This window comes from Muscardinus avellanarius, assembly GCF_963383645.1.
Source record: "Muscardinus avellanarius genome assembly, chromosome: 3".
Taxonomy (NCBI): Eukaryota; Metazoa; Chordata; class Mammalia; order Rodentia; family Gliridae; genus Muscardinus; species Muscardinus avellanarius.
Window position 1 is genome coordinate 117,993,220 of NC_137788.1, and position 17,243 is coordinate 118,010,462.

At 41.5% G+C, this 17,243-nt stretch overlaps 1 protein-coding gene across 11 annotated transcripts in view; it reads left to right on the forward strand.

The window, feature by feature from the left end:
• Window positions 1–17,243, forward strand: part of ARNT (aryl hydrocarbon receptor nuclear translocator) — a gene marked incomplete at both ends in the record, with an annotated part of 79,276 nt that extends 62,033 nt beyond the window's left edge. For 6 of the 11 annotated variants that reach the window (XM_080692411.1, XM_080692414.1, XM_080692418.1 and 3 more), the window contains 10 exons: window positions 443–517; window positions 4,472–4,623; window positions 7,894–8,004; window positions 8,160–8,232; window positions 8,882–9,005; window positions 9,196–9,298; window positions 9,687–9,834; window positions 14,612–14,774; window positions 15,628–15,794; window positions 17,154–17,243. In XM_080692411.1, coding sequence (XP_080548537.1) covers window positions 443–517; window positions 4,472–4,623; window positions 7,894–8,004; window positions 8,160–8,232; window positions 8,882–9,005; window positions 9,196–9,298; window positions 9,687–9,834; window positions 14,612–14,774; window positions 15,628–15,794; window positions 17,154–17,243 — 1,206 coding nt within the window. The remainder of the gene's footprint in view (window positions 1–442; window positions 518–4,471; window positions 4,624–7,893; window positions 8,005–8,159; window positions 8,233–8,881; window positions 9,006–9,195; window positions 9,299–9,686; window positions 9,835–14,611; window positions 14,775–15,627; window positions 15,795–17,153) is intronic. The other 5 variants (XM_080692415.1, XM_080692419.1, XM_080692416.1 and 2 more) reach the window with 3 other exon arrangements.

Genomic DNA, 17,243 nt, shown 5'->3' on the forward strand with positions numbered 1-17,243 from the left:
CAAGAGAGTTAACATCATTCTGTTTATATGAAATTTCTAAAAAAGGCAAAACTAAAGAGGCAGAAAGCAAGTCATTGGGTGGGAATGAGATCGACACACATGAGTACAGGGAGATTTTTAGAACATGTAAAACTAGATTATGTAAGAGTTACACTACTGTATAAATTAAACTACTAGAATCAAATTACCTACTTAGAATGGGTAAATTTGATACCTGAAATCTATAGCCAGTGCTGTTAAAATAAATTTATTCTGAAAAAGAAGAGAATTGTGCTAGAAGCCAGCTTAGCAAATTCTTTTTCCTTCACGTTTATTCACAATCTTAGTATAGTGATAGAAGAAATAAGATCCAAGTGTTTAGCTAATGGACCAGTTAACTTTAGCTAATAGAAAGTTAAATGACCATAAAAATGTTTATCTTATGTTCCTGTCTCCCTTTTAGGAACTTTTAGGAAAGAATATAGTAGAATTCTGTCATCCTGAAGACCAGCAGCTTCTAAGAGATAGCTTTCAACAGGTAACTTTTCTCCCTTGGTTTGGGGATCTGAATACATATTTTTAAGGACAGGTTTGGTGGCACATGTTTGTAATTCCAGTACTTGGGAGACCGAGACAGGAAGATCACAGGTTTGAGAACAGCCTGAGCAAGTAGTGAGACGCTCATCAACCTCGCAAGACTCTGTTTCAAAATAAAAATAAAATAGGGTTGGAGGTGTAGCTCGGAGGTAGAATGCCCCTGGGCTCGATCCCTGTTACCACAAAAAAAGAAAAAAGAATACATATTTACTTCATAACACTTAGTGATCACTGATTAGTTGAGCATTGTGACACATACCACATACAGTTTTATGTTTTTTGTACTTAACATATATATATATATATATATATATGTATGTATGTATGTATGTATGTATATGTGTGAAATATATATTGTGTGTGTGTGTGGTACTGGGGTTCCTGGAAGCCCTTCTACCTCCAGGTTACACTCAGACACCTATTTTTTTATATTTTTATTTGGAAACAGGGTCTCTTAAGCCAGCACAGCTGGCTTTAAACCTGCGAGATCCTCCTATCTCTGCCTCCCAAGCGCGGGGATTACAAGCGTGCGCCACCACGCCCGGCCTTAACCTATATTTTTAAGAAATAGAAAAAGTACTTTGAAACTAAAATGTCCAAGGTATTTCTGTTTGGCTTGGCTATTTACTGTCTTGTGTCCAACTACTTTTAACCAAGGAACTGTCTTCAAAGTATTGAAAATATTGTAGGCTTCACTGATATGTAGATTGTAGTAGAAAAATTTTGAGTTTTTTAAATAAATGAGTATTAATTGTGACTGTTAATTGTAATTTTCAGACTTTAGTTCCTGAAAAGTACCTGTTAAATAGAATTAGTTTCAAATATCTCTTATTTTATATTAGACAAGTTAATTAAGCTCTCTAAGTCTCATTAGTGTCTTTACGAATATGATGGACATGATAATAACACTTAAAGCTAGGCATGGTAGTGCATGCCTGACTTGGGAGGCTGCAACAGGAGGATTGCAGGTTTGAGGACAGCCTCAGCAACTTAGCAAGACCCTCAGTAACTTAGACCCTGTTTCAAAACAAAAAAGGGCTGGGAGTGCAGCTTAGAGGTGGAATGTCCCTGAGTTCTATCTTGAGTACCAAAATAATCATAATAATGATAATAGTTTTTTAGATTCATAAGATTAAATTAAGATAGTACAAATAAGACATATAGCCCTCAGCTGGGTATGGTGGCACATGCTTATTCCCAGTACTTAGAAAGCTGAGGCAGGAGGATCTCGGGTTTGTGGCCAGCCTCAGCTACTTGATGAGGCCCTCTGCAACTTAGTGAGAACTTGTTTCAAATAAAGAAAAAAGAAAAAAATCGGGTGAAGTATAGCTCAGAGGTAGAATGCCTCTGAATTCAATCCCCAGTACCACAAAAAATAAATAAAAATTACTTATTTTTAATTTTTAATACCTTTTAAAACAAAATAAGACTAGAGCCAACTTAGTTTTATTTATGGAAACCTCTATTGGAACTGTGAAAATAAATTCTCAAGTTTGGAGAGAAAGAGCAATATATAAGCTATATTCTGTGTCACCAAATTTCTGATACAGACTTTTTTTTTGAAGTACTGGAGATTGAACCCAGGGCATTCTGCTTCTGAGCTATACCTCCAGCCTTATTTTTAACTTTTATTTTTTTGCAGCTTTAGCAAGTCTATATTACAAAATCAGTAGGAAATAGAAAAGAAAAAGCAGCGTGCAAGCATGCTAGAGACCCTGAAAGTGGAACTCTCATAACTCTTTATTTTGAAATAGGGTCTCACTAAGTTGCAGAAGGCCTCACTATGTAGCTGAGGCTGGCCGTGAACCCATGAACCTCCTGACTCAGCCTCCCAAGTAGTGGGATTACAAGCGTGCACCATCATGCCCGGCTTGATATGGGTTTATAATAGTAGCTCAGCATATTGTGGGGTGGGGGCTAATGGGGGTTGAACCCTGGAATATTCTACCTCCGGGCAATATCCCCAACCCTGTTTAATTTTTTGTTTTGAAACAGAGTCTCCTTAAGTAGCTGAGAGCCTCACTAAATTGCTGAGGTTGGTTTTGAACTTGTGATCCTCCTGTCTCAGCCTCCAAGTACTGGAATTAGACATGTGAACCACCATGCCCAGCTTAGCATGCCTTTCTTGACTTTTCAAGGAAAATGGGAAAACAGTCTTTTCTATCCTAGAAATAATTATTATTGCTGTTTTGACTTTTGACTAGTGCAGTCAGATAGTTTGGGACTCTGGGAAGAAGTGAGATAAAAACATACACTTCCTCCTTATATTTAGTTTCTTTCTTTCTTTCTTTCTTTCTTTTTTTCTTTTTCAGTATTAGGGATTGAACCCAGAGGCATTCTACCTCCAAGCTACACCCCCAGCCCAATTTTTTATTTTTATTTTGAAGCAGGGTCTAAGTTGCAGAGGGCCTCACTAAATAGCTGAGGCTGGTTGTGAACCCAGTTCTTCCTGTCTCAGCGTGTGCCGCCATGCCTGGCTGACTAGTCACTTATTTTTTGCTCCCTCATGTCCTTTTCCCCCTCCCCCAGGAACTGTGGACTGAACCCAGGGGCATTCTACCTCCTAGCTACACCAGCTCTATTTTTTTTTTTTTAAATAGTGTCTCACTAAGTAGCCAAGACTGGCCTTGAATCTGCAATCCTGTCTCAGCCTCCCAAGTACTTGGATTAGAATAATGAACCACATGCCTGGCTCCCTTGTTGTATTTTTTTTGGGGGGGGGGGTGGTACTGGGGGTGGAACCCGGAGGCTTTTACCTCCAGGCTATACTCCCAGACCTTTTTTATATATTTTTTGGAAACAGGGTCTCACTAAGTTGCTAAAAGCCTCCCTAAGTAGCTGAGGCTGGCTTTGAACCTGTGCTATCCTCCTGTCTCAGCCTCCCAAGCGCAGGGATTACGAGCATGCGCCACCACGCCCGGCCTTGCTGTGTTTTAACATTGAAATAAATTGCTGTTTTAAGAAAGTACTACACAAGAATCTTAGAATTATTTAAATGGGAAAATGTGCTGGGCGTGCTTATAATCCCAGTATTTGGGAGGCTGAGACAGAAAATTGCAGTTTTGAGGACAGCCTCAGCAAATAGGCACTCATCATCCTAGTGAGACCCTGCTTCAAAATCAAAATAAAGCCGGGCGTGGTGGCGCACAATTGTAATCCCAGCATTTAGGAGGCTGAGACAGGAGGATCCAGGTTTGTGGCCAGCCTCAGCTACTTAGTGAGGCCCTCTGCAACTCAGTGAGACCCTGTTTCAAAATAAAGAATAAAAAATAGGACTGGCGGTGTAGTTCAAAAGTAGAATGCCCCTGGATTCCATCCCCAGTACCGCAAAAATAAAAATAAAAGTTGCGTGTGCTCATTCACACTTAAAATCACAGTACCTGGGAAGCTGAGACAGGAGGATTGTAGTAAGTTTGAGGACAGCCTCAGCAAGTAGTGAGACTCTAACCTAGCGAGACCCTGTTTCTAAATTTAAAAAAAAAAAAAAATAGGTCTGGAGATATGGCTCAGAGGTAAAATGTCCCTGGGTTCAATTACCAGTACCACAGAATAAATAAATACATAAGATAAATGAATGTGTGTCTGCTGGGAGTGGTGGTACACATTTATAATCCCAGTATTTGGGAGATTGAGACAAGAGGATCATAGGTTCAAAGCCAGCCTCACCAAGTTAGCAAAGCTCTAAGCAACCTAGTGAGAACCTGTTTCCAAAAAAGAAATAAGATCAGGTTGGAGGTAGAACAACCCTGGGTTCAATCCCTAGTACCAAAAAAAGGGGAGGGTGAGGTACAGTCCTCAGTGCCACAGAATAAATAAGTAAATAATAGGAAAATGTTTACTCAATTTTCTAAAAAAAGTTCTGTACATTCCATTGATGGCACGGAAACCTTTTCAGGTGGTGAAATTAAAAGGCCAGGTGCTATCTGTCATGTTCCGGTTTCGTTCTAAGAACCGAGAATGGCTCTGGATGAGAACCAGCTCCTTTACTTTCCAGAACCCTTACTCAGATGAGATTGAGTACATCATCTGTACCAACACCAATGTGAAGTAGGTACCCTTTGGTTCTGTTCTAATGTCGGGATTTCTCATGGGCCAAGTCTGCTTAGCTCATCAAACTGTCTCCTCTTCCTCTTTTCCAGTACTAAATGCTAATCATTAGTTTGAAGTTCATCATTTTATAGGATTTGGTGTAGATGAAAGTAAAGTAAGCTTTTTATAAAGCAGTTCTGAGACTAAGTCTTTAGATGGGAGGGTTTATATTTCAATTTTATGTATCCTCTCTACAAAGAGTTTATTTTATACACTAATTTATTGCTTTAGTATGGCAGGGTTTTTATATAGAGCAAAATTGAGCAAACTGTAAAGGACCAGATAGAGTATATAGTTTATGCTTTGTGGGCCATAGAGTCTTTATTGCAACTCTTCAGCTCTGCCAATTATAACATGAAAATAGTTGTAGAGAAATGAAATGAAAGAGTATTGACTTGCTCTGGTAAATTTTTTTTTTTTTTTTTTTTTTTTTTACAAAAGCAGGCAATGGGTTGATTTGTATGGATTTCACACGTTTTGTCTGTTCAGCAGTTAATGGAGTCATGTCGTTTCCACATTTTGGCTAGGAAGAATGATGCTACTAATATTCCCATGCCAGAGAGAGAGAGAGAGAGAGAGGGAGAGAGGGAGGGAGGGAGGGAGAGAGAGAGTGTGTGTGTGGGGGGGGAACCCAGAGGCTTTACTACTTCTGGGTTATACTCCCAGACCTATTTTATATTTGAAACAGGGTCTCACTAAGTTGCTGAGAGCCTCACTAAGTTGCTGAGGCTGGCTTCGAACCTGTGTGATCCTCCTGTCTCAGCCTCCCAAGCACTGGGATTACAAGCATGCGTCACCACTCCCGGCTCCCATGCCATTTTTTGTGTAAATATATGCTTTTATTCTCCTTAGTATAACCAAGAGTAGAATCGCGAGATTACATGGCCATTCTATTTAACTTTTTAAAACTGCCAAACTTTTCCAGAGCTGCCCCGTCATTTTACATTCCCACTAGCAAAATGTGGGAATTCTAGTTTCTCCATATCCTTGTCAGCAATCGCTGTTGTCTTTTTTATTATAGTCACCCTAGTAAACCTTAATTGTCTGAGCCGGGCGTGGTGGCGCACGCTTGTAATCCCCGCGCTTGGGAGGTGGAGACAGGAGGATCGCGCCGGTTTGAAGCCAGCTGCGCTGGCTTACGAGACCCTGTTTCAAAATATAAAGAAAAAATAGGTCTGGGAGTGTAGCCCGGAGGTAGATGGGCTTCCAGGAACCCCAGTACCACCAAAAAAAAAAAAAAAAAAAACTTTAATTTTCTGATTACTTTGCCATTTAAGCTGCCTCTGTAGAATTGGTTTTAAACTAAACTCTTAGAGATGAGATTATGGATAACTAACAAGAGTACATTACTTTTTGCATTTTTTGTCTGTATTTTTGGCACTAGAGATTGAACCCAGGATATTCTACCTCTGAGTTACACTCTTGGTCCTTTTTATTTTTTTCTTTTCAAACAGGATCTTGCTAGGTTACTGAGAGCCTCACTACTTGCCGAGGCTATCCTTGAAACTTGCAATCCTGTCTGTGCCTCACAAGTTCTAGGGATTACAAATGTCATCATGCCTGGATTTTTTTTTTTTTTTTTTGCATCTTTGTATTACATAACAACCATTGTTTGTGTTTCTATTTTCAATTTTTTTTCTAAACTTTTTATTTGTGTGTGTGGTACTAGGGATGGAACCCAGAGGCTCTCTACCTCTGAGCTATACTCCCAGAACTATTCTGTATTTTATTTGGAAACAGGGTCTTACTAATTTGCTGAGGCTGGCTTTGAACCTGTGCAACTCTCCTGTCTCGGCCTCCCAAGTACAGAAATTACAAGCCACTACACCCAGCTAAACTTTTTTGTTTTTGTTCCTGCAGTGCTGGTGATGGAACACAGTCAAGTATTCTACCACTACTTTATACCGCCAATACCATATTTGGAAATTTTATTTTTATTTATTTATGTATTTTTTGTGGTACTGGGGATGGAACCTAGGGGCATTATACCTCTGAGTTACACCCCCAGCCCTTTCTTTTAGTCTTTTTATTTTTATTTAATTTTTATTTATTTATTTATTTATTGCAGGTATGGGAATGGAACCCAGGGGCATCCAACTTCTGAGCTACACCTCCTGCCCTAATTTTTATTCTTTATTTTGAAACAGGGTCTTACTAAGTTACAGAGGACCTCACTAAGTAGTTCAAACTGTCTGTAAACCGTGATCCTCTGGTCTCACCCTCCCGAATGCTGGGATTACAAGCATGCACCACCACGCCCAGTTCGTTTTCTTATTTCTTGAAACAGAGTCTCACTGAGTTGCAAAGGGCTTTGCTAAATAGCTGAGGCTATCCACGAACTACTATCCTCCAGTCTCTGCCTCCTGAATGCTAGGATTACAAGTGTGTACCACCACGCCTGGCTCCAAACTTGGAAATTTTAAAGTCCTACTAAGGACTTATGTTTTTGGAAATAATTTCTTTCCTCTCTTTTACATATAATTTTTCCAACAAAGATTAATTTTGGTTCTTATTGTTTGTTTGTTTGTTTGTTTGTTTATGAGGTGCTGGGGATGGAACCCAGGAGCATTCTATCTCCAAGCTACACCCCAGCCCAATTTTTTTTTGTTCTTTATTTTGAAACAGGGTCTCACTGACTTGCAAAGGGCCTAAGTAGCTGAGGCTGTTCACAAACCCAGATCCTCCTGTTTCAGCCTCCCAAATGCTGGGATTACAAGCGTACATCACCATGCCCTGCTTACTTTTTGGCATATATATTTTTTATTTTTCTTTCCAGGACTGGGGATTAAACCAGGGTGCTTGACCACTGAGCTGCATACCAAGCCTTTTTCATTTTGAGACAGGGTATTAACTAAGTTGCTGAGGGTACCCTAGAACTTAAGTCCTTCTTCAGCCTTCTGAGTAGTGGGAGCCATGGCACATACCTGCAACCTCCGAACTTGGAAGGCTGAGAGAGGAGGGTTGAAGGTTCAAGACCAGTTTCGGCAATCTAATGAGACTCTGTAAGCAACCTAGTGAGACCCTGTATCAAGCAAAAATAAAAATTAGGCTGGGGGTGTAGCTCATAAATCAATAAATGAATGAGTGAATGAATGAATGAATGAAGGGACAAACGCACTGTCTTGCTGATTGACCTACCTACAGATGAATTACATAGGTAGAATTCCTGTACATAGATTCCTTTTTTTTCCTGCCTTTCTTTGTTCTTGGCTACTTTTGTCTTCACAGGAACTCTAGCCAGGAACCACGGCCTACCCTGTCCAACACAATCCAGAGGCCACAGCTAGGTCCCACAGCTAATTTACCCCTAGAGATGGGCTCAGGGCAGCTGGCACCCAGGTAAGAAATGGTGTAATAATCACTACCAAGCTGTCACTAGACTCGGGGTAGCCACCTGCAGTTCCTCTTTTTGTTAGGGGGCTTATTTTTCTTAAGGTTCTTTTCCCTTGATTCTTTTTTAAGATATCCCCCCCCCATTGTTTTTGAACACACAGGCAGCAGCAACAGCAAACAGAATTGGACATGGTACCAGGGAGAGATGGACTGGCCAATTACAGTCATTCCCAGGTGAGTGTGTGTCTTCTTCCTTGAAGAGAACAGTGAGCGTTTCTTTAAGAAAATGTCTCTCAGTGCCAGTTAGAATTTATATGGGTATTTCATATGAATTTTAGGGTTATTGAATTTTTACCTTAAACTGTGTATGTGGAGAGGGGTGTACTGGGGATTGAATCCAGGAATGTTTTACCACTGAGCTACATATGTCCTCAATACCCTCAGCCCTTTTAAAGATTTTGTTTTTTCTTTTTTTTTAATTAATTTATTTATCTTTGTGGTACTGGGGGTGGAACCCAGGGGCTTTTCTACCTCTGGGCTGTAGTTCCAGACCTATTTTATACTTTATTTGGAAACAGGGGCTCACTAAGTAGCTGAGGCTGGCTTCTAACATGCACAATCCTCCTGTCTCAGCCTCCCAAGCACTGGGATTACAAGCATGTGCCCGGCTAAAGTTTTTATTTTTTTAATTAATTAATTAATTTTCTGCGGTAGTGGGAATTGAACCCAGGGACATTCTACCTCCAAGCTACACCCCCAGCCCTATTTTTTATTCTTTATTTTGAAATAGTGTCTCACTAAGTTGGGGAGGGCCTCAGCTGTGTGCCACCACTCCCAGTTACATTAAACCTTTAACAATTATTTTTATCATTTAATTCTGTAGGTGTCTGTTCAGCCTGTGACAACTACAGGGCCAGAACACAGCAAGCCCCTCGAGAAGTCAGATGGTCTGTTTACCCAGGATAGAGATCCAAGATTTTCAGAAATCTATTCCAACATCAGTTCAGGTATGTTTCTTTTTCAGTCCTCTCCTAAATTCTCGTTTAGATCACTTATTGATGGTCCTGCTATGGCCCCACCAGTAATCTTCCAACATATTTCCACTTTATCATAATACTTAATGAGTAAGTAGAAACTTGTTAAACTACATACTGCAGCCCCTTGACTGGCCCTCCCCCTACTCCTTTTGGTCCACAGATCAGAGTAAAGGCATCTCCTCCAGCACTGTCCCTGCTGCCCAACAGCTATTCTCCCAGGGCAACTCATTCCCTCCTAATCCCCGGCCGGCAGAGAATTTCAGGTGAGCCCCATATATGTGTGCTGCTTTACATAGGGCCCTGAAGGATTCATTTGCTGAATCCAAGTTTTATTCTTCCCTTGCTTTCTCTGTTTGATTCAGACAAAGCACTGGAGCTTATAGGGCCTAGGGTGAGGCAAAGAAGCTGCTTTTTTTCCTTCTGTTTCTTTGCTCCTGTCCTATTGCCATGTTCTAGGTTCCATCTCTGTGCGTCATGGTCAGTGTGTCACAGCTGTCAGTCTTTCTTATTTTTTTCCAAATTTGTTAGCAAGTTTTTCTTAACTCCAAGGAAGTCAAGGGAATCTAGGAATAGCACTAGATTGCCCTTCGATTCCTGTTTTCTGTAAATCCATCCTTTTAATTCATTACTTCATCATTTGTTCACTCCTAGGAATAGTGGTCTGGCCCCTCCCGTAACCATTGTCCAGCCATCATCTTCTGCAGGGCAGATGTTGGCCCAGATTTCCCGCCACTCCAACCCCACCCAAGGAGCAGCCCCAAGTTGGACCCCTAGCACACGCCCAGGCTTCTCTGCCCAGGTAAAGCATCACATCTCTCTGTCCCCTATGGATTATTTTTTGTTTAACTTTTCAGGGTTTTTTTCCATATGTAAAATTGTCTATTTTACTTTCTCCCTGATGCACATCCCACATCCTCTGTCTTCTAATTTTCATTATTGTTGAAAGCAGCTGATTATTTTTTTATATTTTTGCGGTACTGGGCATGGAACCCAGGGGCATTCTACCCCCAAGCTATTCCTCCAGCCCTATTTTTTATTTCAAGGTCTAAGTTGCAAAGGACCTCACTAAGTAGCTGAAGCTGTCCTCGAAAAGCGATCCTCCTGTCTCAGCCTCCCAAATGCTGGAATTACAGGCGTGAACCACCACGCGCGGCTCCCAGCCCTATTTTTTAATTATTTTGAAATAGGGTCTCACTAAGTTGCAGAGAGCCTCACTAAGTAACTGAGGTTGGCAGTGAACCTGTGATCCTCCTGTCTCAGCCTCCCAAGCACTGGGATTATAAGCATGTGCCACCATGCCCAGCTATTTTATTTATTTTTATTTTTTGGTGGTACTGGGGGTGGAACCCAGGGGCTTTCTACTTCTAGGCTATACTCCCAGGCCTATTTTATATTTTATTTGGAAACAGGGTCTCACTAAGTTGCTGAGAGACTTAAGTAGCTGAGGCTGGATTCTGCACAATCCTCCTGTCTCAGCCTCCCAAGCATGTGCCACCATGCCCGGCTTCTGGCTATTTTATTATTTATTTTATTTTATTTATTTATTTTTGTAGCACTGGGGGTGAAACCTAGGGGCTTTTCTACCTCTGTGCTATATTCCCAGACCTATTTTATACTTTATTTTGAAACAGAGTCTCACTAATTGCTGAGAGCCTCACTAAATAGCTGAGGCTGCTTTGAACCTATGTGATCCTCTTGTCTCAGCCTCCAATGCACTAGGATTACAGCCTGCACCACCATGCCTGGCTACTTATTATTTATTTTGAAACAGGGTCTCACTAAGTTGCATAGGGCCTCACAAGTTGCTTAGTCTGTCCACGAACCGAACCGTAATCCTCCTGTCTCAGCCTCCGAAATGCTGGGATTACTAGTGTGCTACCACGCCTGGCTAGCAGCTGATTATTTGATACTTTTTTGTGTGTGTGTGTGTGTGTGTGTGTGGTCCTGGGCATGGGACCCAAGGGCCTCTACCTCCAGGCTACACCCCTGACCTATTTTATATTTTATTTGGAAACAGGGTCTCACTATATTGCTGAGAGCTTCACTGAGTAGTTGAGGCTGGCTTTGAACCTGTGCGATCCTCCTGTCTCAGCCTCCCAAGTGCTGGGATTACAAACGTGCACCACTATGCCTGGCAATAGTTTTTTGTTGTTATTGTTGTTTGTTTGTTTGTTTGGTACTGGTGATTGAACTGATAGGCATTTTATCTCCAGCTGTAATTTTTTTTAAACAGGTTCTTGCTAGGTTGATGAAAGTGTACTTGCTGAGGCTGTCCTTGAACCTGTGATCCTCCTGTCTCAGTGTGTGCCACCACGCACGGTGAGAGCAGCTAATTAAAACACAGATAATCCAAAAATTTAATTAGACTCCATGGTTTTCATATATTAACTTTAAGTCCGAATTGCTCACATAGAACATTTTGAGGTTTGATTTTCATGTTTGTTTTGGCGTAAAATTGAAGTTGCTTCTTTGTTTAGGACTACACTGTACAGAACAAGTTCAGCATTGTATCATATGGCTGTAATCTTAATACTTGGGAGGCTGAGACAGGAGGGTCACAGATCCAAGGCCAGCCTCAGCAATTTAGCAAGACCCTTAGCAATTTAGGGAGACCCTATTACAAATTAAAAAATAAGGGCTGAGGGTATAGCTTGGAGGTAGAATGCCTCTGGATTTGACCTCTAGTACATTAAAAAAAAAAAAAAAAAGAGAGAGAGAGACCCTGTTTCAAATTCTTTTTTTTTTTTTTTTTAAAAAAAAAAAGGACCAGCAGTTTAATTCAGAGATAGAATGTCTGGCCCTGGATTGCATCCCCAGTACTACAAAAAAGAAAAACAAGCCAGGTATGGTGTCACACGCTTATAATCTAAGTGCTTAGGAGGCTGAGACAGGAGAATCACACAGGTTCAAAGCCAGCCTCAGCTACCTAGTGAGGCTCTCAGCAACTTAGTGAGACCCTGTTTTCAAATAAAATATAACATAAGTCTGGGAGTGTAGCCCGGAGGTAGAAAAGCCCCTGGGTTCCACCCCCAGTACCACAAAAAATAACAAAGGGGCCGGGCAAGGTGGCGTACGCTTGTAATCCCCACGCTTGGGAGGCAGAGACAGGAGGATTGCGCAGGTTCGAAGCCCCTCGCTGGCTTAAGAGACCCTGTTTCCAAATAAAAATATAAAAATAGGTCTGGGAGTGTAGCCCGAAGGGCTTCCAGGAACTCTAGTACCACCAAAAAAGGGGGGGGGATGACTAATTATATGCAGTGATACCGCCTTTTTTTTTTTTTTTTTTTTTTTTTTTTTGGTGGTACTAAGGGTGGAACCCAGAGGCTTTCTACCTCCGGGCTATACTCCCAGACCTTTTTTTTAATATATATTATATATATTTTATTTGGAAACAGGGTCTCACTAAGTTGCTGAGAGCCTCACTAAGTAGCTGAGGCTGGCTTCGAACCCGTGAGATCCTCCTGTCTCAGCCTCCCAAGCGCGGGGATTACAAGCCACCATGCCCGGCATATGCAGTGATATCGCTTTATAAAAAATTTGAAAAATCCTTATATAACATCCATGTGTGTAATATACTACAATTATACTAACCTTAAGGCAAAGGCAAATATTCTTTATATTACTGTATAATTATATAAGTTTTATTATTACCATTTTTTGTATGGTACTAAGGATCAAACACAGGGATATTCTATCTCCAAGCTACATCCCTAGCCCTATTTTTTTATTCTTTTTTTATTCTTTTTTTTTTTTTTTTTTTTTGCGAGTCTAGAGATGGAACCCAGGGGCATTTTACCTCCAAGCTACACCCCCTGCCCTATTTTTTATTCTTTATTTTGAAACCGGGTCTCACTGAGTTGCAGAGGGCCTCACTAAGTAGCTGAGGCTGTCCGCGAACCGCAATCCTCCGGTCTCAGCCTCCTGAATGCTGGGATTACAAGTGTGCACCACCACGCCCAACTTTATTCTTTATTTTGAAGCAGGGTTTTACTAAGAGCTAAGGTTGGCCACAATCCTGTGATCCTCCTGGCTCAGCCTCCTAAGTACTGGGATTACAAGCATGGGCAACCATGCTCAGCTAAGTTATATTTTAATAAAGCTAAAAAGTTAAAACCAAGCCAGGTGTGGTGGCACACGCTTGTGATCCCCGCACACGGGAGGCGGACAGGAGGATCGCGCAGGTTTGAAGCCCCTTGCTGGCTTAAGAGACCCTGTTTCCAAATAAAACATATAAAATAGGTCTGGGAGTGTACCCCGGAGGTAGAAGGGTTCCATTCCCAATACCACCAAAAAGAAAAAAGTCAAAAACAAAATTGTTATATGGGTTACTATTTTAATTGTGTAAAAATTTGCATAGGAAAGTATTTGTTGTTGAGGACAAGTGTTACCCTGGTTTTCAGGGCTTTGGTGAAGTCAAAGCCTTTCCACCATGACTTCATATGATTGGAGCATTCATTATCTCCTGGGAGTTACAGGTCTCTGTAAGTTTGCTATGGCAGAACCAAGAAAGATGGTATTTGCAGGTTTCTATAAATATTATGATTGCATGAAAGATTTTGAGGAGATGAAGAAAGCAGGTATCATATTTTTGGAATAAAGAATCTCTTTGGATTGAGTTTCACAGAAGTTTGTCCCTGATCTATGTTCCAAAACTATGACATATGAATATGTGAGCTACGGAATAATTTAGCTTGATAAATAAACCTTTAGGCAATTAGATATTAGAAATATTAGAAAATACATAGGAAAATAGAAACTGGAAGAAAATTTCCAAAAATACTAACCATGGGATTCTTGTGATAGAGTTAGGGATTATTTTTATTTTCTTTTTTCCAAATTTTTCACAATATAGGTACATTAAAAAAATTTAGGGCTGGGGTATAGCTCAGCGGTAGAGTACTTGCCTATGTACACAAGACCCTGGGTTCTTTGCCCAATACTGCAAATAAAAAAAAATTTTTTTTTAGTTAAATATGATATTAGGCTGGGCGTGGCGGTGCACGCTTGTAATCCCCGCACTTGGGAGGCAGAGACAGGAAGATCATGTACGTTCAAAGCCAGCCGTAGGTTCAAAGCCAGCCGCGTTGGCTTAAGAGACCCTGTTTCCAAATAAAAAAGGATAAAATAGATCTGGGAGTGTAGCCCAGAGGTAGAAGGGTTTCCAGGAACCCCAGTACCACCGAAAAAAAAAATGATATTAGGCCAGACATGGTGATGCACACATGTCATCCCAGTACTTGGGAGGCGGAGACTGGAGAATCACAGGCTTGAAGCCAGTCTCGCCAACTTAGCAAGGCCTTGAACCTGCAATCCTCCTGTCTCAGCCTCCCAAGTAACTGAAATTACAGGCGTGCGCCACTATGCCCAGTTGGAGCTTCACTCTTTGCACTTTTATCTCAGCTGCCTAGAATACAGTGTCAAAGGGGACTGGGAGTTAATCAGCAGAAATGTACAGTTGGAAATAAGTGATGACCTTGATTCAGAAGAACAGTGATGACAGCGTCAATCGACTCTTAGAGAAATGCTCTCTGCAATCATGTTCACAGTTCATTTCTTCTTTTTCCATCTTTTGTTAGCAGGTGGCTACTCAGGCTTCAGCCAAGACTCGCTCTTCTCAATTTGGTGTAGGCAGCTTTCAGACTCCATCATCCTTCAGCCCCATGTCTCTCCCTGGTGCTCCCACTGCGTCACCTGGTGCAGCCGCCTACCCTACTCTCACCAGTCGTGGATCCAATTTTGGTAAGTCCAGACCAGAAGAAGGATAACAGGAAAATCACATCACTATAGAGAAAAGATTTTAACTGGGTGTTAAATTACAGGTGGAATTACAGGTGTGGTGATGCACACCTGTAATTCTAGTACTTGGGAGGCTGAGACAGGAGGATTGCAGGTTCAAGATCATCCTCAGCAACTTGGTGAGACTCTCAGGAACCTAGTGAGACCCTGTTCAAAATAAAAATTTAAAAATCTGAGAGTGTGGCTCTGAGATAAAATGTCCCTGGGTTCAATCCCCAGTACCAAAACAAAACAAGAAAGCCAGGTATGATAGCGCACGCTTGTAATCCCAGGACTCAGGAGGCTGAAACAAGAGGATCATTTAGTGAGGCTCTCTGCAACTTAGTGAGACTCTGGTTCAAAAATAAAAAATAAAAATATTGGGCTGGGGGTGTAGCTCAGAGGTAGAATGTCCCTGCGTTCTATCCACAGTACCACAAAAAAATTAAAAAGAGAATTTTGTAGTTAAAGTGGTTTGCCTGTGTCCTGTGTACAGTGACCTAATTATAGGCAAATACAAGGTGACAGTCTATTTAAAATTTATAAAAGTGCCCATGTGAAAAATACTTTAGCACATATAACAACAAATTATTAAAAGCCTACATATTTAACCTAAATGAGCAAAGAACTCTTTAGAAGGATTATCTAGAGAAATTTAATTTGAGACTGGGATTTGAAATAGAAGAGTCACTGATGAGCAGAGAAAAGAACAGAGGGCATCCTAGGTAAAATTAACATCTTACATGTAGCTATGTACTAGTTTCTCCTCTCTAGTGCAATTAATGTATTGAATTGTTTATTCTCACTGTACTTCTAGCTCCTGAGACTGGACAGACTGCAGGACAATTCCAGACACGGACAGCAGAGGGTGTGAGTGTCTGGCCACAGTGGCAGGGCCAGCAGCCTCATCATCGTTCAAGTTCTAGCGAGCAGCATGTTCAGCAGCCTTCAGCACAGCAGCCTAGCCAGCCCGAGGTCTTCCAGGTGAGGGGCGAAAGACTGCAGCCAGTCAGAAGCCAGGAGAAACAGGGTCAAGGAGAAGAGACAGAGATACGAGGATACCTTGACGAGGAGTTGGGGGGGTGTGAGAGAACACAAGGAGGGGGAGATGTAGGGTAAACAAATGTCAGTAATTGAGAGGATCTTGGGTTTAGTGTACACCCTTTAAACTACAAAGTTAGTGATGTGAAGCACCATACACAGATGCTGAGGAATCATTTTAGCTCCTTTGTGAAGATCTATGTCCTAGCTTCACAGTAGCCTTGGTTTTAAAATAGGATAATTTTTTAAAAAAATATATGAAATAAGTCGAGCATGGTGGCATACACCTGTAGTCCCAGTACTTGGGAGGCTGAAAAAAGAGGATCACAGGTTCAAGACCAGCCTCAGAGCCAGGCATGGTGACACACACTTATAATCCCATTCTTGGGAGGCTGAGACAGGAGCACCACAGGTTTGAGGACAGTCTTGGGAAGTAGTGAGACTCCCATCAACCTAGCAGACCCTTTTTCAAAATAAAAATAAAATAGGGCTGAGGGTGTGGCTCAAAGGTAGAACTAGGTTAAATCCTCAGTAACACACACACACATTTAAAAAGGGGGCCGGAAGTATAGCTTGTAGGTAGAATGCCCCTGCGTTCAATGTCCAGTACTCAGAAAACGGTATTGAGTAGAAATTCCAATTTTAGCCATAAAAGACTGTTTTTACAAATCCTGAGAGCGTACAAGAGTAAATGGAGTAACATTAAACAGGACAAAGAAAGTGTCTGTAGTAACTACAGAAGAAACTAGAGAAAGAAGGCAAAATAGGTTTTTGTGGTACTGGGGGTGGAACCCAGGGGCTTTCTACCTCCGGGCTACACTCCCAGACCTATTTTTTTATATTTTATTTGGAGACAGGGTCTCGCTAAGTTGCTGAGAGCCTCACTAAGTAGCTGAGGCTGGCTTCGAACCTGTGCGATCCTCCTGTCTCAGCCTCCCAAGCGCGGTGATTACAAGCGTGCGCCACCATGCCTGCTTGCAAAACAGATTTTGATGGAAAACAAGTAGGATAAGAGACGCCGTATATATTTCTAGAGGGGGTCATATGAAGTATTGCAAGCATATTTTCCTCTGTGCACAGACTAAAGACTAAGAAAGAGGGAAGATGAGGAAGTATAGAGGAAGACCTGGAATAGGGAAGAGGCTGTGGTCTAGAGGAGTCAGACAGTTAGTTGCTGGGAGTAAGAAGGGCCAGAGAGCCCAGCACCGCAGAGACTCGAGCCAGGGATGGCATTGCAGGGCGCGGGTGTACTTCCACAAATGGAAGGGTGTGTGACCCAGACTTGATGTTTTCTCTTATTAGGAGATGCTGTCCATGTTGGGAGATCAGAGCAACAGCTACAACAATGAAGAATTTCCTGATCTAACTATGTTCCCCTCCTTTTCAGAATAG